The sequence below is a fragment of the Marmota monax genome, unplaced genomic scaffold (assembly GCF_021218885.2).
Source record: "Marmota monax isolate L192 unplaced genomic scaffold, Marmota_monax_Labrador192_F-V1.1 WCK01_AAM20220418_F8-fsc00008, whole genome shotgun sequence".
Lineage (NCBI taxonomy): Eukaryota > Metazoa > Chordata > Mammalia > Rodentia > Sciuridae > Marmota > Marmota monax.
This window is the reverse complement of record NW_026694432.1, coordinates 19,326,989-19,351,838: the sequence shown is the minus strand read 5'-3', so window position 1 is coordinate 19,351,838 and position 24,850 is coordinate 19,326,989. Positions and strand designations below refer to the sequence as shown.

Here is a 24,850-nt window from a genome sequence, read left to right as displayed (position 1 = left end):
AGACTCAGCCTCAAATTTAAAATAAATAATGTGGGCTGGGGTTGTGGCTCAGTGATAGAGTATATTAATTTATATTACTAAAATAATACATTTTATTAAATGTAAAAATAAAAATATTGTGTCCACTTAAAAAAATTAATAAATAAAATAAATAATGTAGTTCAGTGGTAAAGTGCCCCTGGATTCAAACCACAGTACTGCCAAAAAAAAAAAAAAAATTAGGAAAAAAAAAATTAAAACTCTAGCACAACTGATGGTAAAGCTGTGCTCTTCAGGCCTGCTAAGCTAATAACCATGGTTGACCTCTAAGGAAGGAGTGGATTTAATAGCACCAACATGCTGGAAGGGTGTCACTTTGCCTGCCTAAAACCCATCAAATGCTGCTCCCTGCAGACTGCACTACCTCATGACACTTATCAGCCAGGTACGGTGACTGAACACAACCTCTTTCTACCTTAATCTGGTACTAGTCAGAGTCACACCCACCCATTCATAAAAGGTTTGGACATGCTCAGCTGTACTTGAAAGGACAGTAAGATAACCAACTTTCTATTTTCTTGTGCAAAGAAGCAAATTAAAATTGTTATATCTTGATATCAGCAGACATCATGCCTTTCATGATCATTTTGTTTACTCATCTTTTGATACTACAAAAGGAAAAAGTCTTGTTTTGAATCACCCAGCTTCTCACACCTTCACATATCTTCTTCACTTCTCCCTTTATGCCCCCTCCTGAGGGCTGATCCACTCTCATAGCAAGCAGAATGTCTGAGGATATACTATAAGCTGGATGCTTTCATCCATTGTTTTATTTAATCCTCGAAATGATCAGTATCTCAGGCTTGGATGCAGTGGTACATGCCTAAAGTCCTGTGGCTACAGGGAGGCCAAGGTGGAGGATTACTTGAGCCCAGGAGTTTGAGACCTGCCTGGGCAACACAGTGAGACCCCTGATCTCAAAAAAAAGGAAAAAATGACAACCATCAACTCGGGAGGCTGAGGCAGGAGGATGACTAGTTCAAAGCCAGCCTCACAACTTAGTGAGGCATTTAGCAACTCAGCGGGACACTGTCTTTAAATAAAATACAACAAAAGGGATGGGTATGTGGCTCAGTGGTTAAGTACCCCTGGGTTCAATCCCCAGTATCAAAAAGAAAAAAAAAATGACAAAAAAACAAACCAAAAAAATCAGTATTCTCATTTTACACAGAAAAAAATAGTACACTGGCAACACCGATTTGCACTATGGTAGCTATTCTAAACACACCAAGGATAAACCTTCCCTAAGAGAAGCCACAGTCTTTGTGTGTGAGGTACTGGGGATTAAGCCTAGGGGCTCACACATGCTGGGCAAGCACTGAGCTACATCCCCAGCTCTCCTTTTGCAGGTGAAGAAATTGGTAGGGAGCTATGTATGTTCAACCCCAATTTCAGGACTAGAGCAAGCTAGACAAGGGACCCATCTTTGGAATAACATCCGAGGGAGAGTACATCAGTGGTTTGGGTATAAAAATTTATTATACATAAAGAATATTACCACTAACGAATGCAGACAGGCTAGGACACAATGGTACTGGATGGAAGATGGCTAGCTCTTTGGAACAGGTTTATAAGTGGCTCAGTGCTTCATGCTGATTGGTCAGTCAGACAGAAGGGCACATGCCAAATACAAGAGGACTTCAGGGCATCAAGCGACTGCTCTGTATGCCCACACTGCCTTCCTTTTCTGATCCGGGGCTTCAAGAGATGGCACACCCAGAAACAAGAACTGAGGCAAAGGGGCTTCCTAATGCAGCCCAGTCTTGTCTCTGAAGTCACAGCAACACCACTGTAAGCAATATGTTTAATTGGATGATTTCCACAAACTATGGAGTTTCTAACCATCACAATTCAGTGAAGTACAAAACATTAAGTTACAGGCTGTGGGAAAGAAGGCAGCACCAATGGTGGCACCTTCCAATCCTGGTTGTTCTAAGGGTAACGGGTGGGGGGAGTATTTTTTAAACAGAGCCCCTCATTTCAATGTACAAAAGAATTATTCTGATCGATATTAAATTGTATTGAAAACAAAATGGACTAAAAAGCAAAACTATTCTATGTTGGGGTGGAGGTGGGAGGAAAAGAATGAGTCCTTCAGAGCAGGAAGGAGAGAGCTGGGGGAAGCTTCTGTGGCTGTGACCCAGGAGGGTCACTCACGCTGCTCCATTTTTACTTTCGGTGGTCTCAGGAAGGTCCGATTTTTCTTCTCTTTCTTCCCCTTTGTATTTGCTTGGAAGTTTCGCCAGCTGTCCACCCGACCATCTCGACTTTCCTAAGAAGAAAGAAAAAAGAAGAAGAACAAAACAAGTTTGAGGTGAGGACACTAGTTAATAAGAGGAAGGGCCTGACCCTGTCTTGCCATCTGCCCACCCTCTGTAGCTCAGCCCAGTTCAGCCCTCTGGAATAATACAAGAATAGAACAGAGCCAAGCTTTCTCCCACTTCCAGGGGCCCAGGAGTCTAATACCACCTCCCAGAAGCAGAGTGAGTCACAGGTTGGAAGAGAAGGGCACAATGAGTAATACTCATCACAATAATGAGGTCCTCATTTGTTGGAGACCTCTGGGCTAAGTGGTCAGCATACGTTCTCCTTTTTTTTTTTTTTTTTCTTTTCAGAGCTAGGTATAGAAGCCAGGGCCTGGGACATGGGACATGCTAGGCAAGTGCTCTACCACTGAGCTACATCCCCAACCCTAGCATATGTTATTTTTAACCTTTACTACAGTGTGTACTGCAACTAGCATTTCACAAATTTCTCTGGATTTCAGAAAGGTTAAATTGTTTTCTCAAAGTCACACAGCTAGCCAGCAGTCCCAGCCATTCTTTCCACTACACCTTCCTATTGTTCTCCTGAACTTGGATGAAGGCACCAAAGCCAGCTGTGCTGAGAGGGCCACAGAATCTATATCTTATTATCAAGGGACATGCTCTTTTCTTTCTTTTCATACATGGGACAGAAACAAAGTCATCAATTCTAGTTAACCAATGTAGCATTCCTTGCGACAAAAACACTCAGGGTCACTCCAGGGGAACTGGGCTGTACAAAATAACCACACAAGAGACACAGATACCTTTTTCTTTGGGGGTCCTGTGACGACTCCTCTGACCTTAAGGGTCCACAGAAAGAGAGAGTGAGTACTGAACCCTTTTATTGAGGTAAAGCCATTCAAATGAGGCAAGGGGTCAGGTTTCAGGAGTGTGAGTCTAGCTTTGTGATGTATCCTGTCAGCAGATTGACATCTAAGAAGGCCACACCCAAAGGCAGAGCAAGAGCAGGGGACACACAAAGGGCATTTCCATGGAACATTCTATCCCAACAGGGCAAAGGGGTAATATCACAAAGGAACAGGTGATCGTAGCTCAATCCATGGGGCTACAGGAAAGACACATTCTGCTACTTTGAGGAGCCGGGCAATATCCAGGTCACTATGAAAGTGACTAACAGAGTCTGTTGCGATCACAGGAAGGAGAATGCCAGTCATTCAGCGAGAATGCCTCCCACAAACCAACCCTGAGTCCTAAACTGTATAAAAGAAAGACCAGTGGGTGGAGCTATAGATCAGTGGTAAAAATGCTTCCCTAGCAAGTCACAGACCCTGGGTTCAAGTCTTAGCACTAAAAGAATTTAAAAAAAGACAAAGAAGGAAGATCAAATGATGCTACAACCCAGAAACTGACCAAGCAGTTTAAGTATATAACCAAGAATATCAAAGAAAAGTCAAGTTCAAAAACCTCAAATCTCAGCAGGAAAGACACAGGGGTCACAAGGACCTCAGTTTCTACTAACAGTCCTCTAGGTAGGGTACTACACTATGTTTACCCCCTTAAATTAAATGCACAATCTATTTTTCTTAGGCCCACTTTGCAGCTTTGCCTACTACAATCTCTAAAAAATCACTTGGGGATCCTCATTGCCCCTGCCAAAACTACAGAGCTTATGAGGTTGAGTCAGACCAGACTCAACCTCTACAGCTCCTACTCTTCCCCACATCCCCCATTTCCCTCTGTTTACCCTAGTCGGTCCTGGGAATGCCCCAGGAACCAAGTTTCCTTATCCTGAAATAAGAATCCCTAGCCACTTTAGCAGTTTACCTCAAAGTTTTTCTGCCATTCCCTTTCTCGTTTGGCTTTTTCTTGAGCTTCAATCTCCTCTTCCCTTTGTCGTTTCCTAGTGGAAAAGACATAAAAAAAATATTTATGTGATATTTACAAATTGTGTTAACTAAAAAATTTAAGGTATGTCCCTATAGAAGCAAACATATAAAGTCAATTCCTTAGAAATTTATAAAGATGGCTGTCTGGAAAGGGCTCAAAACATTTTTGTGAAGGTCTCATTCTAAACATGCAAATGAGACTGTGGGCAGGGGTTTGGGAAGGACATAGCCATCCCTGTTATAAAGAAAGATGAGGTAATCAAACCTGGCCTTTAGTAATCTAAAATGTTTGGTTTAGCCAGCAACAAAGTTATGTTGAGAACACAGACCACCTTATTTCAGAGAAATGAGTTTCTTTATCAAAAAGATCTCTGGACAACACCCAACTCTAAAATAACATATCACACAACCTCAACTAGCAAAATCTAGTTACTGCTGAACTCCAACCAACAATACAAAATACAGGAACCAAACTAGCCTCCATATTTCTGATGACTAAGTGAAATCATATATTAGTATAAATGATTACATTATACAATATTATATACTCACCAAAGTTGCAGCTACAAGTCCCATAAAAGGTTCTGGCCTCAGTAACAATGGCCTTAATTACCGTGCCTATTTTATTCCAGAAAGTCAGGAAGAAACACACAATACTTCTGAGTAAAACTAAAATCCCTAAAGGACAGGTCAATTTAGTATTTCCCAAAAAGTCAAACAACACTTCTTACCACGGTAATTCAAAATCTTGGCAATTTCAGATAACTATTTTAGACAACCTCTTAAATGATGTACTACCCAATTCCTTCATTAGGAAAATACCAAGAGACCAAAGTTAATTAATTTAGGCATTAGATATAGCTCAAAGGAATGTACAGATGTGTACCTTTCATGCATCTCTTTGGCTTCTCTCTCTTTTCTTTTAATTTCCAGCTCAGCAAAGAGTTTCATGGTCTGTTTATATACTGCTTGTTTGAACTACAAGAAAATTAAGGACAAAAGAAAATAAAATTAAGTATTTTACAACAACTTTGAATCAAGTACTTGCATTTGGAGCCCAAGACAAAAAGCAGATTAAACCCAGCAATGAAAAAAGATTCTTCAGAGAGAACCAGTCAACAATGCTGCTCTTAGAAGATAAATCATCTGTCAACCTAAGAGATCTTTCATCTTCTACCACACACACAGATGGCACCAGGAATCTGGCTCTGGCAAAAAGCTCTTAAAAGAATTCTACACTCTATTACCACCACTTGATGTTTTAGAGGGTACTCTCCTCTAAAGAACTTGTAAAAATAATTTTTATTTTTTTTTTTCACAAATATTTTACAATTATCTACTCAGCCAGACCAAAGCTGGGCAGTAAGCTGGTTGCTATGAAACTGATAAGTCTCAAGGGTCTACTAATAAGGCAGAGCTACTTGTTACCCCTCCACTATAATCCCCTAAGGGACAAAGTCACCCAACATAAAAATCCGTATTTCCACCAAGCACTGTGGCATATGCCTGTAATCCCTGCAATTTGGGAAACTGAGGCAGGAAGATGGCAAATACAAAGCCAGTCACAGCAACATAAGGAGACCCTAAGCAATTTAGTAAGACTCTGTCTCAAAAATAAAAAGGGCTGGAGATGTGGCTTGTTCAGTGGTAAAATACCCCTGGATTAAATCCCAAGTAACCAAAAAAAGAAGAGTCCATATTCCCCAGGTTTCCTGGTAGCTAGGTATGGCCCTATAACTTAAGTATTAGTTAGTCTATGGGATGCAAGGAAAAGGGATATATACAACTTCTGGAATGCTTTTTGAGGTTCTTCCCCCTTTCCTCTATTCTCCTGTTTGGCACATGGGTAAGCTGATGAGACAGACATCCTGAACTATGAGGATAGGGCAACATCCTTGTTTATAAAGCCAAAGAACAGAGTAGTCCAAGACCATGGATGACACACAGTATAGAGCTGCCACACCAGCAGCCACCCTCCCCAACACTATCATACAGGAGAGACAACAAATCTCTATCTTGTTCAAACTACCACCATTTTGTATCTCAGTTGTATGCACCTAACACAGTGACAAAACTGATAATACAGCATTGGGGAAAATACACAGGAGTGGTAGTTGTTGTTTCTGATGCTGAGGATCAAACCTAAGGTCTGATACCTGGTACACAGGTGCTCTACCTCACTCCCAGCCCACAAAGAGCCTTTTTAAAAAGTGTATTATAAGCCAGGTACAGTGGGGAATGCCTGTAATCCCAGCAGCTCAGGAGGCTGAGGCAGCAGGATCGCAAGTTCAAAGCCAACTTCAGCAATTTAGCAAGGCCCTAAGCAATAGTAAGACTCTGTCTCAAAATAAAAACAGAAAAAGGCCTGGGGATATGATTCAATGGTGAAGCACCCCTGGCACTCTAGCACCAAAGAATTAATAAAAAATAAATATTTTTTTAAAAATTTAACTGAATTATATAACAGCCTTAAAGAATTTATAAAAATTACAGAGAAATAAGTGATTGCAAGTTCAAAGCCAACTTCAGCAATTTAGCAAGGCCCTAAGCAATAGTAAGACTCTGTCTCAAAATAAAAACAGAAAAAGGCCTGGGGATGTGATTCAATGGTGAAGCACCCCTGGCACTCTAGCACCAAAGAATTAATAAAAAATATATATTTTTTTAATTTTAAGTGAATTATATAACAGCCTTAAAGAATTTATAAAAATTACAGAGAAATAAGTGAAAGTAAGTGACCTAGCTCTTATCACACAAAGTTATTAATAAAACCTTAGTCCCGGGGCTGGGGTTGTGGCTCAAGGGTAGAGCACTTGCCTGGCATGGGTGAGGCAGTGAGTTCAATCCTCACCACATAGGAGTAAAGTAAAATTGGGGTGTTGTGTCCATCTACAACTAAAAAGTATTAAAAAACAAAAATAAAAACAACACACAATTCCCTCCCCACTAGCTTTATTTTTTTTTTATTTTTTTGAGAGAGGGTCTAAATTGCTCAGGATCTTGCTAAATTGCTGAGGCTGTCTTTGAACTCCTGCCTCAGCCACTGCGATTACAGGCATGCACCACCCCAGCTTAAACCCAGGAGCGCTTAACCACTGAGCCACATCCCTAGCCTTTTTTTTTTTTTTTTCCTAAATTTTGAGACAGGATCTCACTGAATCTCTTAGGGTCTCACTAAATTGCTAAAGCGGGCTTTGAATTCATGATCCTCCTGCCTCAACCTCCCGAGCCACTGGGATTACAGGGATGTTACCATACCCAGATTTCCACCAGCTTTTAATTCTTTAGTTTCAGGAGTTCTTAAGAATAACTGCGTGCAATGGCCCACACCTGTAATCCCAGCAACTGGTTCAATCTCCAGTACCACAAAAATAAATAAATAAATAAAAAGCCAGATGCAGTGGTGCAGCTTGTAATCTCAGTGACTTGGGAGGCTGAGCCAAGAGGATTGCAAATTCAAGGCCAGCTCCAACAAGTTAATGAGGCCCTGTTTCAAAATAAAAAATAAAAATAGCTATAGTTCAGTGGTCAAGAACCCCAAGGTTCAATCCCCAGTAACACCCCCTCCCCAGAAAAAAGTAGAATCTCCCTTAACCAATGTCCACTAAATAATCCATGGGTTATCTAAAACCCTCTATTTTCTCTGCAAAGCATCACCTGAAGCACCATGAACACCCAGGACCAACAGACAGACATCTGTTACCAAGGGTTGGCTATATTCTTCCCAAAGCTTTCTACGCCAGCTATTAATTATTATAATAGCTACAGGGATTTAAATCTCAGAAATTGATGAATATAGTTATAAAATAAATGCTTATTTCTTTGAAAGATCCATTGCACTTGAGTTCTAAAAAGTAATTGCTGGTGAATTACATACAAGAAATCTGGAAAAGACTAAAAAATGAATCACATTTCTTGGATTGCTTCAAAAAGAATCCAAGTTTACAGTATACTTCAAAAGAAATTAAAAGTAGATAATATTTGGTGTGCGTGGCTTATACAATAGTCAACTGCAAACTCCAGTCAAAAGATGTACACCCAAAGTAGTAGTGACAGTCCTTCATCAGAGTAAGGTGAATGAATGTAAAATTATGTTTCAGTGTACAATTATAACATTTTAAGTTAAAATGTTTACAGCACATATGCATCTTTTTCAGGCCTCCCTCTCTTTAAACCCACCAATCAGTGCACCCAATCAAACAAGATAGAGTGGCTTTTCTCACATCTAACTTACCAGCTCAGGATCATCTTCCTCTACATTTGTAGGTTTTCCTTCCTTCTTTAATTGTTTTTTCCGCTCTTTTACCTAAAAAGAATTTTTTTCATCAGAAGATGAGCACCCACACTTTGAGACTACCAATGAGCTGCACACATCTGATGTGTACACTTTTCTGTAGATATAGACATAACAGGAAGCTTACAGTAAGAAACAGCAAGCCTCTCCTCACCAAAACAAACAAACAAAAAACTTAGCAATGCAACTAAGGAAAACTAGGAACATTAGGTCCTTTCTCTAACCTCATCTAAAATCCAATCTACCAGAAAGGATGAGAGAGGATCTGGAGGATCAGCAACTCCTAAGACTGAGTCAGATCCACATAGCCTTTGCTACGCTGAATAGATTACCTGTTTACTTTTCTTGACTTGTGGTTATACAGTTACAGAAATAAAAACTACAACAACAACAAAAACACTGCTTGTCACGTTTTAGAAGAAGCTACAAAATTGTGGCATAAGTGTAAGTAGGATTTTTTTTTAGCACTTCTACAACTACATTCTTATTCCTTTTCACTGTGAAACTCCCTGAAACCAATAATTTTCACATCACATTAACTTATATTTTTATCACTTTAGCCACCACTGAGTCTTAAAAAATAAATCAAATATACCTATTCACACAAGATTGATACCATTGCATTAAATAACCTATTATATCATCCAAAAGTCAAGTGCATTCCAAGCTCTGAAAGGCCCTACTGCCACCTTGTGGTAAAGAAGTCTAAGGGTGACTTTCTTACAGGTAAAATACAAAAAGGAAGGGTTCCTTAACTACTACAACGACTTACGGAGAAAAGGTCATGCACTTTTCTGATATCTACTAGGATTGGACCTACAGGTGCCATTTCCAACACATGACCAGTGGGATGCAGTTATGGTCCTTCATCTCTTCTTTAAATTTACTTTATTCATCTAAATTAAATTCTTCTTCTTCTTCTTTTTTTTTTTAATTATTATTATTATTATTATTATTAAAGTTCTATTTCAGACTCCAAAGCTCTTCAAAAGGCAGGTCACATTCCACATTCACTCACCATTGAAACAGCTCTTATAACAGCCTTGAGATTCTTGCTCCAGCAAGTAAAACATTAAAGACCTTTCTTACCTCAAGCATGCCTCTTCCCATCACTTATAAGATTTATAAAATTCCCCAAAAGCAAAAAACAAAAACAAAAAACACCAGCCATATCTGAATTTCTTTCAACTGAGTCTTTTCCAACTCTGTTATTAACATGAATATGTACCTTCTTTAAAAACAAACAAACAAAAAAAAAAACTTTACTTAGATTCCCCTAGCCAGCACTTCTCAAGTCCACGTTCCAAGCCCTTCACAGGGACAAGAACAAAAATCGAGAATCAAGCATCATATCACACAGCTGAATCACTTTTCTACTATGAGCGGAAATGTGGCAACATGTAATGAGCAGCTCTGTCCACAACACAGGACTGTTTGGGAAAGAGAGGAGCAGTATCCTAGCCATTCCTTATCCTGAGCTTTTCTCTTGGGGTGAATTTTAGCTTTAGGCACACACTATTCTTGACTACAACAGATCTGTGGTGGAGACCACATAAGTAGTCAGAGTAATGCTGGTAGGCACTACTATGTTACATTTACCCTCCTACATGATGCCCAAGGCTTGCTGATACTTCCTATAAACACAGCAGCACTATAAATACTTACAGTGTGTTCCACGTATTCTTTTCCTGCCTGAATTACATCCAGGGCCCTCTTCTTTTGTTCCTGATCCAGTAGCAACTTGTAAGCTTTGTCCACAGCTAATGCAAAACATTGAAATTAACTGTTTCTGCAAACACCCTCTGAAAATCTGAACTATACTCAGGCAGTGTAAATGGACTTGTGCTGTCTAAAAGCATTCCCTACTTTGTTAAATTATTTACTTGTTAAACTAAATTTTTTTTAAAAGCACTGATCTACAACAATAACCTTGAAAGCCTTTGAAAAAATTTAGTACACCTTCAAGGCTAAATACACCAGATCTAGATTAAAACTCAGAGATAAAATATTTCCTATTTTTTTATATTCAAAGAAAAAAATATCCTAAGCAATAACAGTCTTGTTGGCACATAAAAGTTTTAACAATATTAAGGTCTACTTTTTCTTTTTTTGCAGTGCTGGAGATCAAACCCAGGGCCTCATGCATGATAGGCAAGCACTCTACCACTAAGCCACATTCCCAACCCCCAAAGTCTGCTGCTTAAACAGCAACATTAAACAACTGTTTTACTGAAATCCACAGCCTTTTCATGACCAGAAAATAAAACTATAACATTCTTTTTTCAGAACAAGGAACAGTTAGCTCCTAGCATTGAAAATATATTACTCAGAAGCAGGTAAATTTACAAATACCTTCAAAAGCCTTTTGTGCTCTATCAGCATCATCTTGATTTTTGTCAGGATGCACCAATATGGACAACTACAAGAAAAGTTAGGATCATCAATAAGAGAAACATTTAGTAACTCTTGGAATGCATTACATTCCCCTTACTACACAAAATGCTTAAGATACTATGACCAAAAAAGGCTCAGTAGGAAGCATTTTTAAAATTTTGACAAATCTCATCAAATGCCCTAAAATATTGGTCTTTAACAAAATTCAAAAAGTAAATGCTCAAGTGGGAAACATTTACGCAAATCTGAGACCAAATGGAAGGCTAATATGAAGATGTTATAAAAATTCAGGGGAAGAAGGAAATCAAAAAGTACTATTTTGATCCTTATGCTGAGCACTGAGGGGGACAAAGCACGTCTGAGAAATCATCTTTCCTAAAAGAAACTTTTCCTAAAAGAACCCCTAATATAAAATAGTGGGTCTCAGATCCAGTTACACGACAAACATCTTTTCAAAAATACAGATGTCTACTTTCCACCCTCTGACCTGAAAATCTGGCACCTGGACTTCGTAAACCTCTATTACAACAGGTTTCAGATAATAATAAAGAATTATTGTTAATTTTGTTAGATGAGATAAGTAGTTGTACAAGAGAATGTCCTTTATTTTGGGGGGATATATACTGAAGTATTTAGGGGTGAAGCATCATGGTGTCTGCAATTTACAAATGATTCAAAGATATACAGTTAATGAAGTGAATGCTAGACATAGATGTTGGGTATGAGAGTATTTTTGTTCTTTCTTTTTAAAATATAAAATTTTCATAATAAGGATTGGAGTTGTGGCTCAGTGGTAGAGCACTTGCCTAGCATGTGTGAGGCACTGGGCTCAATTCTCAGCACCTCATATAAGTAAATAAATGAAATAAAGGTCCATCAACAACTAAAAAAATATTTGGAAAAAAAATTCATAATAAGAAAGTGAAAAAAATAAAGAAAACTTACACAGATGATTCTTCCAGACATCTGTAATTAAGATACCTGACATAATGTTATTGACAGACAAAACCCAACTTTTTCAAACAAAGGAACTGTGTTAAGGAACAAAAACAAATAGGAAATTAGGCCATTATACAAAAGGGGGGGAGGGGAATATAAAGCTAAATTGAGCATTACTAGAGCCATAATCCTGTGGTCTAATTTCCAACTTAAATCACTTACTAGTATGAGACCTTGAGTCACTCATCTAACCTCTATCTGCCTCAGTTTCCTGCTCTAGAAATGGAAGAATATTAGGTACCTATATCTAAGTGGGTTGTTGTATGAATGAGATTAATATAAGTAAAGAAATTAGCATACTAGTAAATATTGACAATAGTTAGTATATAAGAGGACATGATAAACACCAAGACATTCTAAGTGTTTTAAATACTTATTCATGAATTTTACAAGAAAGTAACAGGCATAAAGGTTTAAAGAAACTTGCCCAAGTTCACTCATACTGCTTGTGGGTGGTACAGTCAAGATTTAAACTAAAGTCATACAGCTCCATTGCCTCTCTTGTAAGGCCATATAATAATTCAATAAAAATTCTTGACTCTTAATGAGTTCTTAAATACATAAAAAGCTGTTTAGATTAAGGACTTGAATGCTTGCTTATTAAATTGGAAAAGACTGCTAATGCATTATATGAGGAAACAAGATTTTTGGAAAAGGAAAAAAAGTCAAATTTAAGTGCAGAGTAGAGCTCAGAAAAAAAAAGTTATAGAGTTATATAATGGGAAATGACTGAGCAGGCAAAGATAAAAACAATTTTGGCTTAACAGTAGATCAAAAGATGACTATGAGTCAGCAATATGGAGAAAATTCACTGAAGAAGCAAACATAATACTGAATATTAACAAGCATATCATACAAAACTGAAGTATTACATTCAGCACTGGTTAGGTACTATTAAAATATGAAATATATCAAAGAAGTTAGGGAAGGTTACCATAAAGTATAAAACAGAAAGCCCAAATATGTGGGGGAAAAAAGAAAAAAGAAATCCAGGCATTTTTTTTTCAGGAATAGTTAATGAATTCAGTTTCAGATAACATTGCAAATATCTTCGCAAAATGACTGATTTTAACTTTGAAGTATCCTTGGCATGAAATTAAAATATGATTAATGTATTTTTAAAAATAAATATAATAAAATAGAAAACCCTATTTGCAAAGATAAATTATAAGGAATATCATCATTCAACTCCTAGGTTATTCAGCTGTGAAAACTGAGACTGTTTTCAAAAAAGTTACTATAAAACTTTGTAGTTCAAGTCATTAAACATAAGAATAGCCAAGAATCAGAGGCTGGTAGATCTACTTTCCTGGGGAATTTTCAAAAAGAACTTTAAGTCAGGCAAGGTAATGTACACCTCTAATTTCAAGCTACATGGGAGGATGAGGCAGGAAGATCACAAGTTCAAGGTTAGCCTGGGCAACACAAAGAGACCCCATCTCCAGTTAAAAGCACTCTCAATGTTAAACCAGGTATTTCTTAGGTATCTATGTAAGTTGGGAGATAAAATTGAAAAATAAGACAGGCACCACGGTACACACCCGCAACTCAGCAACTCAGGATGCTGAAACAGGAAGATCACCTGAGAGTTCAAGGTCTGCCTGGGTAACATAGGCAGATCCTTGTCTCTTTAAAAAAAATTATTGAAGATCGAAGTCTTAAAGATAAAAAGGTGTTATGAATCACTTTAATGTGTTCTCTCCTAGAAGACAGGGGATTTAGTAAGCATGACTCCATATAAATTCTACTAGTCTATTCTTAAATTAAGGGGCTGGAGAGATTTTCTTTGGACATAAAATTCATTCTATTCACAGGTAAGCTAAAGTCATTAAATTATTTAATATTTTTATGAGTTTTTTAAAGAACAGTTATCTAGTCTTAAGTTGGGGGAAAAAAAGTTTAAACTTTGGCCTAAAAGTATCAGTTTGAATCATATGTTTTACAGATTTTTCAAAAGATTCAAACTCTATTACAGGAAAATAGTATTGTACCTGCCGAAACCTCTTTTTTATTTCTTCATCTGTCACTTCCGGGTCTATCTGAAGAACCTGCAAGAGTCAAAATCAAAATTGTAAAAAGATTAAATAATTTATATTTGAGAGGTAGCCAATAATTACATTTAATAGAGCTGGGATATATAGCTCAGTCAGTGATAGAGCACTTGCCCAGCATGCACAAGGCCCTGAGTTCAATCTCCAGCAACACACACACACACACACACACACACACACAGAGTAAAACTATAATCAGCATTTAGAACTGTACCCTTTGTTCTAGAACACTGACTGGCACATAATTCTAAAAATTGCTCAAGAAATACAAATGATCAAGTCAGTAACAGAATAAAAGCTATATTGATTTAAGGTTCTCAATTAAATAATGCTAACTTTCCATCAGAAAATTATTTACCTTACACCCAGAGACATATTTTGTTTTGTTTTTGTGGTGCTGGAAAGTAGAATCTATTTTCAAGGCAAGCACTCAACCCCTGAGCTACTCCATAGCCTTAGAGACATATTTCTATATCATGAGAAAATATATTTCTCCTTCATTTGTTAAGTACCAGCCATCCCACCTCCCCTTATTCTTTACAAATGTAAATAAAGCACAGCAACTCAGAGAAAAAAATTACACCCTACCTGATTTTCATCTCAGTAAGAAAAGGTCACTTTGTAATTTACATAGCCCAATGACTCTCAACCCTGAGTGAACATGAGAATCACTGTGGAAACCTGTGAGCAATACATGGGACCCACTTTAGGAAAGTCTGATTCCAACTCTGTAGAGGTAGAGTACAGACAAATGACAGGGACATCTATATTTTTTGAGCAACACTGTTTCAAAAAAAACAAATTTCATCACTCTTCTCTAACCTGATGTGTTCTGGTGTTGACATTCCCTATCACGGACTCTGACCCCATCACCACAAATATACTCATTCATTCAAATGTTTATCTTTATAACTACTACCTGAATATATTCATATGTACTAGAAATGCAAAAATAAATAGGGGGAACTTTTTTATTTTGTTTTTATTTTTGTTTTTGGTGGTACAGATTGAACTCAGGGGCACTCTACCACTAGTCCTTTTTTCATTTTTGAGACAGGGTCTTGCTTAGTTGCTGAGGCTGGTTTCAAATTTGCAATCCTCTTGCCTCAACCTCCCAAGTTGCTGGAACTATAGGCATGTGCCACTTCACCTAGCAGGGGCACATATTTTAACTGCTATAGTAAGTGCTTTTTACAGAAGAGAGTGGTATAAGTAGATGAGTTCGTAGTGCAGTCCATGGGTTTCACATAGCATGTTTATTTGGTATTTAGGGCCTGAGGATGGTGCCAAAAAAGCAGAGGTTAAAAAGAATGTTAGAAATACTGAAGAATAGGCCCCACTTCAGCCTGAATAAATTATAACAAACATTTTAACAAGAGTCCCATATGATCTGTATCATAGTAGAGTTTGAGACACAGCCATAAGGAATGATGACTGAGGTAGAAATAAGTACATTCCAAAGTTAGTAGAAATGAGGATTGGTTAATAAGGAAAGCAAAGAGAAAAAATGAAAATAAGTCTTGAAATAAAAATACAGAACAGAAAAATCAAAACTGAAAAAAGGTCTTCTAAGTTTAGTCAAACACTTGCAGGATCTTAGAAATACCTGGCAACAAGTAATATAAAGATTTTAAAATATATAGTCCACCAACAGCCATAGCAACTAGTAGGCAATGAAGCAGAATAATCATTATTGCATTAATAAACTATTTTTTCCTAATCCTGGGGATGGAATCCAGAGGCACTCTACCATTGAGCTATGTAGTCCTAGCTCTTTGTTTTTGAGACAGAGTTTTACCAAGTTGCCAAGGCTGACTTCAAACTTGTAATTCTCCTGCCTCAGCTTCCTGAGTCTCTGGGATTACAGGTGCACACTACCACACCTGGCTTTTAAATTAACAGACTTTTAAAGGGTATAACAGGACCATACCCATTCTCAAATACTAGGCACACAATCAAGGATAAGGGAGAAGTGAGACCAACTACTTCAAAACAAAAATTAGAGTCAGTGTACCCACTGATATCTTCCCAAGGGAAAAAGATTTGGGGGCTGGGGATACAGCTCAGTTGGTAGAGTGCTTGCTTGCATGCACAAGGACCTGGGTTCTAATCCCCAACACCACACCACCACACACACACACACACACACACACACACATATAATTGGGAGTCACTCAATGGGAAGAGCAAAGCCATTTAAGATTACCAACAAGGGGAGGTTAACTTTACATACAAAAATATTCAAAGGAGAACCATTGGTTTTAGGGAAAAAGCTTAAGGACCCTAAAAGGTGTCCAAAGTGAATGATAAAAAATGGAAATTCTCTCATCTTCACAAAAAGGTCTCTAAAAAAAAAATTACAGTTTAGAACTAATCATGCCAAATGTACTCCATAAATCTTGGTAGGTTCTTTTAAAAAATATATATTATGGTGTATATTTGAGATTTGTAGCATGTCATGGGATACACACAGAGAGAAAAATGATTACTATAATGGGTCAGTTAAAAGCATAAAATTGCTATACAGGAGATCTGGGGGACAACTGGGGCCATTTGAGTGTGGATTATATGCTGGATGATGTCTTTTATTTATTTATTTTTAATGATACTGGGATTGAAACCAGGGACGCTGTAACACTGAGCTATATTCTTCCTTAGCCCCTTTTTAAAGGTTTTATTTTGAGACAGGGTCTTACTAAGTTCCTTAGAGCCTTGCTAAGTTGCTGAGGCTGGCCTTGAACTTGTGATCCTCCTGCTTCAGGCTCCCAAATCACTAGAATTACAGGCATACTGCACCATACATGCCTGATGATATAATTTAATCAATGTTTTTTATGTGTGGTAATAGTATTGTGGTTATATGGGACAGTATTATTGGTTTTTGTTTTAATTGTAGATGAACACAATACCTTCACTTTTATTTATTTATTTTTATGTGGTGCTAAGGATCGAACCCAGTGCCTCACATGGTTAGGCAGGCACTCTACCACTGACCCACAACCCAGCCCAAGTGTTCTTGTTTTGGGATGCATGCTAAGGTATTTAGTAATGAAGTGTTAGAATATGTACAGCTTGCTTTCACACATATGGTAAAAAAAAAAAAAAAAGAAGAAGAAGAAGAAAAAAGACCCCACAAACACACAAAAAAGTTATTTTTCCAACTTTAATCATATATGCACTAATCACTGGCAACAAATATTCACCAATTGCCTTCAAAACTAATCAACTCACAATGGGCACAGTGGCACATGTCTGAAATCCCAGTGACTTAGGAGTCTAAGGCAGGACTGCAAGTTTGAGACCAGCTCAAAAAATAAAGAATGAGACCCAGTCTCAAAAAATAAAGAGGGCTGGGTAGAGTGCCCCTGAGTTCAAACCCCAGCACCAAAAGCACACAAAACTAATTCAACCCTCAGTCTTGAAGAGTTGAAAGTAGCCATTAAATAGTGAAAATAAATGTTTTACACCTGTCACCCAAACCTCTTTGAAATCAATTTTCTATATTCAGTACAAACTTCAGAAGCACTGAAGACGGCTAGATAGAGTAGAACATAAGATTCTAGAGTAGAACATAAAAAGTAATCCTGACAATAATGAGTAACACCAGGTTGCCAGTATGGCTCTAAGAAAACAAAGAGGTGCTAGGAGCAGAGATGAAACCTGTAATCCTAGCTACTTGGGAGACTGAGGCAGGAAAATCAAAAGTTCAAGGTCAGCCTGGGAAACTTATTGAGACTGTCTCAAATAAAAATAAGGGGCTGGGGACATAGCTCAGTTGGTAGAGTGCTTACCTTTCATGCACAAGGCCCTGGGTTCAATCCCCAGCACCACAAAAAAAAATAATAATAAAAAAAATAAGGCTGGGGATGTAATTCAGTGGTAGAGTATTTGCCTAGCATATGTGGAACCCTGGGTTCAATCCCCATCCCTGGGATTAAAAAAAAGCAAACAATTTTTTTGTGTGTTCCAACTCTGCAAAGGTTTATTGTAACTCCATTGTGCTTCAGGCTTTGGAGATATAGTAATGAGAGAGATGCAATGTATTGAACCTCAAAGAACTAATAAATCATCACACTGTGGGGCAGGAAGAAGACTTTACTGTGGCATTCAGATAAATTCCTGAACTCAATTACAGTAGTCTCCTTTGGGATCTTCAGGAATGTGGTCTTAGTTCACACCTGAACTCCCTGACCTGCTAATAATGTGTAAGTTCTGGAGTCTTGTAAAATAAATACCTTGAAATCCTAATACTAAACAGGATAAACAGAAAAGGTCTGTGGATCTGGCTGGTGGATCCTTACAATTTCAAAAGTAGCATCAAAGGACAGAGTACATCTAACCTTAAGGGCCTTTAGATTAAGAATAATCACAGAAACTGGGCTTGTGGCATACCTATAATCCCAGCTACTGGGGAGGCTGAGGCAGGAGGATCTTGAGTTCACAACTAGTCTCAGCAACTTAGTGAAATCCTGTCTCAAAATAAAAAATAAAAAGAGCTGGGGATGTGGCTCAATGGTTAAGCACGCCTGGATTCAATCTCCAGTACCAAATTTTTTTAAAAAAAAGAATAATTGTAGAGCCAGGCACACCTGTTATCCCCGTGAGTTGAGACTAAGGCAGGAAGATCACAAATTGGAGGCCAGCCTCCACAATTTAGCAAGACCATGTCTCAAAACAATTTTTTTTAAAGGCCGGGGATGTAGTTAAGTGGCAAAGTATCCCTAGGCTCAATCCCCAGTAATGAAAATAATAATAGTAACAACTATAGAATTCCTAAGAAAGATGCTTACATAATGGCTTAAAGAAATGTGTCCAAATAAAGAAATGGTAGGAAGGAGGGGGTGGGGTTATGGCTCAGTAGTACAGTGCTCGCCTAGCATGAGTGAGGCACTGGGTTGGTTCCTCAGTACCACGTTAAAAAAAAAAGAAAGAAAGAAAGAAAGAAATGGCAGGAAGGAAAGAAAAACACATGAACAATACTCCCTAGATAGAGATTTCTGCAATAAAACTCTCAGACTTCCAATCTAACTTTCCCAGTTTCTATCTGTTGCTCAGTAAGGACTATTGGAGGATGGCAAGTTCACAGCCAGCCTCAGCAACTTAACAAGACCCTAGGCAACTTAGTAAGACCCTGTCTCAAAAATTAAAAAAAAAAGAGTCTAGGGATGTGGCTCAGTGGTTAGCACCCCTGGGTTCAATCCCCAGTATCAACTAAAAAAAAAAGTTTGAGGACAGCCATCACTGCAGTGTCTCCTCTAACTAAAAAAAGACCAATATGCATACCTTTGTAGAAGATCTGATTCATTCAATGTCTCAAGAGGTACTACATTAAAAAACAGAAGTCACAGATTTTTCTAATGGGCTAATAACACATAATTCTGAATCAAAAAGTAACTTTAGGGCTGGGAAGCTATAACTCAGTGATTTCAATCAACAGCAACATCCCCCCCCCCAAAAAAAAAGCAACTTTGTAAGGCAATCACATATACTAACACATATACAAAGTAGCTGACATGTTCATATGAAATATAACAGACAATAGTTCTAAAGGACAGTCATAGAATCTTGCCTAAACATAACTTCACACCTTCCTGAGGATGCAACTTTAACATATCTATCTTCACATATTCAGAACTACTTACTATGCTCAGAACAAGAGCTATGAGGCAGTTGGTTCCACTTCTAGAATGATATCAACTACTAGTGCACTAAAATTCTAGCCTTTACATTGGTCCCCAATAATCTGTCACTTTTCATCAATCAGATGAAAATGACAATTAGCCCTCTGTAGTCACAGGTTCTACATCTATAGATTCAATCAACTATATGGATCAAAAACATTCAGAAAAACAGCTGGGGTTGCAGCTTGCCTAGCATGTATGAGGCACTGGGTTCAAATCTCAGCACCATATGTAAATAAGTAAATAAAATAAAATAAAGGTCCATTGGCAACTAAGAAAATATTTAAAAAACAACAACAACACACAACATTCAGAATAAAACTGCATCTGTATTAAACATAAAGACTTTTTCCTGTCATTATCCCCTAAACAATATAGTATAATGACCACTTAAATAGCATATATACTACAGTACAGAGAATGTGAATAGGTTAAATGTAAACATCACCCCATTACGTATCTCAGATTTTCCCTCTATGAATATTATGAATATAACAATATTCACTTTTCCACCTATAAGTATTATGAATATAACAATATTCACTTCAAAATTATATATAAATGTCAACAGTTAGAAGCTAGTTTGAACCTGTCACAATAAAGAAATTATTAAATATAATAAACTTTTTTAAAATGTTGTAAGAGGGCTGGGGATGTGGCTCAAGCGGTAGCGCGCTCGCCTGGCCTGCGTGCGGCCCGGGTTGGATCCTCAGCACCACATACAAACAAAGATGTTGTGTCCGCCGATAACTAAAAAATAAATATTAAAAAATTCTCAAAAAAAAATGTTGTAAGAAAATAGTTTTATAACAATATAATATAGCATAAAGTTGGGGCTAGGACTATAGGTCAGTGACGAAGTGCATTACCAAGGACCTGAATTCAATTCTCAGCTCCTCCAGCTCCCTCCAAAAAATACTATGAAGTGTATGATACTATTTTTAAATAAAACAGTTTAACGGGAGTGACTATATCTCTTAGATGGGATTAAACACAGTTATTTATTCTTGTTTGTTCTATTTTTTGCCTATATTTGTCAAGGCTGGCCTCAAACTTGTGATGCTCCTGCCTTAGCCTCCCTACTCACTGGAATTACACACCTTGTTTTACGAGTAGTTTAAATCAAGGATCCTAAATTTTTAAGGCTAGCTACCCCTTTACATCTGAAAATATTGTATATTTTGGTTGCTAATAGATAATGGAGGGGATAGGGCCGTGGCTCAGCAGTATAGCACATGCCTAGCATGTGTGAGGCACTGGATTTTGATCCCCAGCACCAGATTAAAAAAAGGTAAATAAACAAAGGTATTGTATCCATCTACACCTGAAAAAAATTTTTTAAAAAAGATAATGGAGAACATTTCAAAGGCAAAGACCATCTCATTTTCTTTAACATGCTGCCTAACTGTGCTCACAGTAAAACTACTCAAGTTCAAAGACAACCTACCTACTGCATAAAGTTCTTTACTACAGAATTTTCTGAATCCCAACAGATACAAATTAACTGTGTGTTCTGATATAAGTCTGCCTGCAGATATCAGAGAGACCATGGCAACATCAATCAGCTCACCTCAAATGGGTTCAAGTTGAAATAAGAGGAACCAGGACGGGTCAATCTTTCAATCTGATTTTTGGACGTCAGAACTGAATCTCTCTTCTCTATTTGTTTCACCTAAAGCGGATTAAACAATTCATTAACCTCAATAATAAGCTCAAAATTATCTTAACATAATACTCAGTAACATGTTCAGCAAACAATTATTTATACATCTAGATATTTTACTAAACACTGAGGAATAATTACAACAGCTACTATTTATTGAATTTCAATAACATAACAATTTTACATGTATTTATTAATCTAAATAATCCTACTTGATAGGTATTACTATTATCCCCATTTTGCAGATAAGAAAATAGACTTAAAAAGGTTAACCAACTTTTTCCTAACTTTGTAAAAGTAGAATTTTTATCCCAGCAGTTTGACTCTAGAACAGGAATCAAACTTCTTTTTCCCTTTAAAAAAAAAAAAAAAAAAGATTCAAAGAGTAAGACACTGGGTTCAATCCCAAGCACTGCCTTCTCCCCTACCCAAAAAAAGGATTTGAAGATAAATAAGTCATGACCACCACCCTCAGTTTCCACTCTAATGATGGAAGATTCACTTGTATATGTTTACACTTAATTTACAACTTTTTATTTAAAAAAATATATATAACGGTTACCATGAATCATGAACTATAAGGGAAGGAGCAAATAACTCCTCCCACATATCTCTAACAGAATTAGCAAAAATCCCTGTCTGGGAGACAATGCCAAGGAGAACAAACACTAGGTAGTCCTGAGGAAATATCCTAGGTGCCACTGTCAGGGTTGGAATGCTGGCTAGAATGAATCTCTAGTATGTTTTATAACATCTATAGTCAAAACAAGGTTGGAAAGAATTTCAACAACATAAAAAAGCCATTCCTTCTCACCATCTTCTCTCTTCACTTTAAAACAGAAGGATCACTCCTGTCATACTCTCTAATCCTCTTTCCCAGACTTATTTTCCTCACAATACTTATACTCATAACCCTTATTCCTACTTACATATTACACTGTATATGTCTATGGTCCTTCTCTACAGAATGCAAGCTTTATGAAGACAGGATCTTTTCCTGTAATTCACTACCATATTCCCAGAACCTAAACAGAACAGTAGTGCATGGTAAGTGCTCATTATATAGTGGTTAATGACTGAAGACTTTCCTTAGGCACTTTCTCCCATTGGATTTAAATAAACAAAGGTTGCTACTTTTTTAAATTAAGAGATGGTAAGTAAAACAAGTCCCAATATAATTGCTGAGTCACTAGAAGTCAATAAACTTTAGTATCAGGGCATGGACCTGTATATATTTACACTCAAGTGAAGTATTTCAAAAGGACAGATTAAAAAGGATGTGCTAATTCATGGTTTTAAATGTAATACTATGAAGAAGATACTATGTAACAAGTGTCCTTACAAATCCCAGAGTTAGCTGGGATGTAGCTCAGTGGTAGAGCTCTTGCATAGCACTCAAGGCCCTGGATTCGATTTCCAGCACCACAAGGGAAAAAAAAAAGTTTACAAATACCAGATATAAAAGATAAATGAGGCATGGTCCACAATTTTAATTAGCTCACAACTATTTCCTCATATCCATACCCTCTTACAGAGATCCCATCTTCAGCTTCACTTTAATTCTGGGAAAGATTCTTGTGCTTTATATTTTGTAAAACCCTTTCTTATATGTTAACTCCCTTAATTCTAATGAAAATTCTTGCTTTAATATTAATTTCCTTGTTTTATAGTCATGTAAACTGATGACCGTCAAGATTAAGGCCCTGAAAGAATTCAACCCAAATCAAGTTAATTGCCTTGCAAAACTTCAACCTGAGGGCCTTTGAGTCTTATGTTTTTCTTTCATATATTCATTCATTTACTCAACAAATACTTAGCAAGCATCTACTGTACCCTAGGCGCTGGAGATGCAATAGTAAATAAAGCTCGGACCAAGCATGCTCCCGTCCTGACACCAAGTTGTTACCTGCTATAAGATCCCGAACAAATTACTTCACCTCCCTACACCTCAGGTTTGTTATCTGCAAAATGGGGGGGAGACTGTAATGCCTACCTGTCATGATGCAGTGCCTAGTGTTGGTGAACCACAGAAATAATCACTAATACAACTCATTACAGAGGAGTCATGGCTTCTGTTTAGAATAAGACAGCTAAGTCACCCCCACTAAGGGCCCAACCTCTGCCAGCCCAAGCCTCCAGTCTTAGGGCACTGTGCCCGCGCTCAGGCACCCCGCTGGCCACATTTGTATTCTCCCTCCAAACGTCGGGCACCCATCACTCATACAATGCAAGGGGATTTCCCCAGCAGCTATAGCTGCCAGAGGCGCGCACACACCCCCAGACCCCGCTGCCCCAAAGGCCGGACAGGAGGAGCCGGCCAACGGTCCAAGCCAGGAGAGCCACTGCCTCCGTTCACTGCGAAAAAAGGCCAGAGTGGTATCTCCAGGCTCCAGTATTCCTCATTCTGTGTTCACCTCACTGTAAAAGGTCATAAATGCTTCCTCTGTGCTGCCTCCGCCGGCCGAAGCCCCGCTCTCTCCTGAAGCCGCCATTTCCCCGGCCCAGCCACCACGTGACCCTTCTGCGCAGGCGCTGCCTCACGTGATTCTCACAAGCCCGCCTCTCTGGCCCCACCTCCTCCACCCAGTCGCGATCCTTAAAGGGCTCCAGCCCTTAAGTGCGCATTGTTTGAATTGCGGTGAAACACACACAGCATATAGTCGGCTATTTTCAAGTGAACATTTCCGTGGGTGTTAGTACATTGACAGTGTTATGCAACCATCACCTCTATCTACTTTCAAAATAATCACCTCAAAAGGAGATTTGGTATCCATTAAGCAGTTACTCTCCATTGCCCTCCTCCCCAGTTCTTGACTGCAACTGATGTGTTCTGTCTCCATGAATTTACTTATTCTGGATATTTCACATAGATGGGAATCATACAATATGTGACTGCTCTGTATATGTTCCTTTCATTTAGCATAATATTTTCAAAGTTTATTCAAAGTCTGTTATGTATCAGAGTTCCATTTATGGCTGCATCATATTCCACTATAGCATTTTTATACCGCAGTTTGTTTATCTGTTCACCAGTTCATGGACATTTGGATGTTCCCACCTTTTGGCTCTCGTAAAATATTGCTGCTTTAAACAGGTATGTACACTATTTGAGCACTTGTCTGTCTTTTTTTTTTTTTTTTTGGTTGGGGGATTGAATCCAGGGGTGTTCTACTAGTGAGCTTCACCCCCAGCCATCCCTTTCTAATTTTGAGAAATTTTGAGACAGGGTCTTACTAAGTTGACCAGGCCGGCCTCTACTGATCCTCCTGCCCCAGCTTCCTGAGATTACAGACATGCACCACCACAGTAGGCTGTGTACTTATTTTCAATTAGGGGGTGGATATATACCTAGAAGGAAATTGTTCAGTTATATAATTCTATATTTTTGTAGTGCTGGGGATTTTTTTTTTTTATTTCTTGTGATGCTGGGGATTTATCCCAGGACCTGATACATGTGAGGCAAGCACTCTACCAACTGAGCTATATCCCAGGGATTTAACCCATGGCCTCATGCATGCTAGGCAAGCACTCTACCACTGAGCCACATCCCAGCCTGATGATTTTATGTTTAATTTT

The 24,850-nt window shown here is 38.0% G+C and overlaps 1 protein-coding gene across 1 annotated transcript; it reads right to left on the bottom strand.

The window, feature by feature from the left end:
* Nucleotides 1-1,496: 1,496 nt before the first annotated feature.
* Nucleotides 1,497-23,826, bottom strand: Dnajc8 (DnaJ heat shock protein family (Hsp40) member C8). Its single transcript, XM_046469284.2, has 9 exons — nt 23,689-23,826; nt 21,182-21,283; nt 13,871-13,927; nt 10,839-10,905; nt 10,152-10,246; nt 8,427-8,498; nt 5,079-5,170; nt 4,131-4,206; nt 1,497-2,311 (listed from the first exon to the last, which is right to left on the bottom strand). The coding sequence occupies exons 1-9, from the start codon at nt 23,764-23,766 to the stop codon at nt 2,189-2,191; spliced, it is 762 nt and encodes a 253-aa protein (XP_046325240.1). The 5' UTR covers nt 23,767-23,826; the 3' UTR covers nt 1,497-2,188.
* Nucleotides 23,827-24,850: the final 1,024 nt, after the last annotated feature.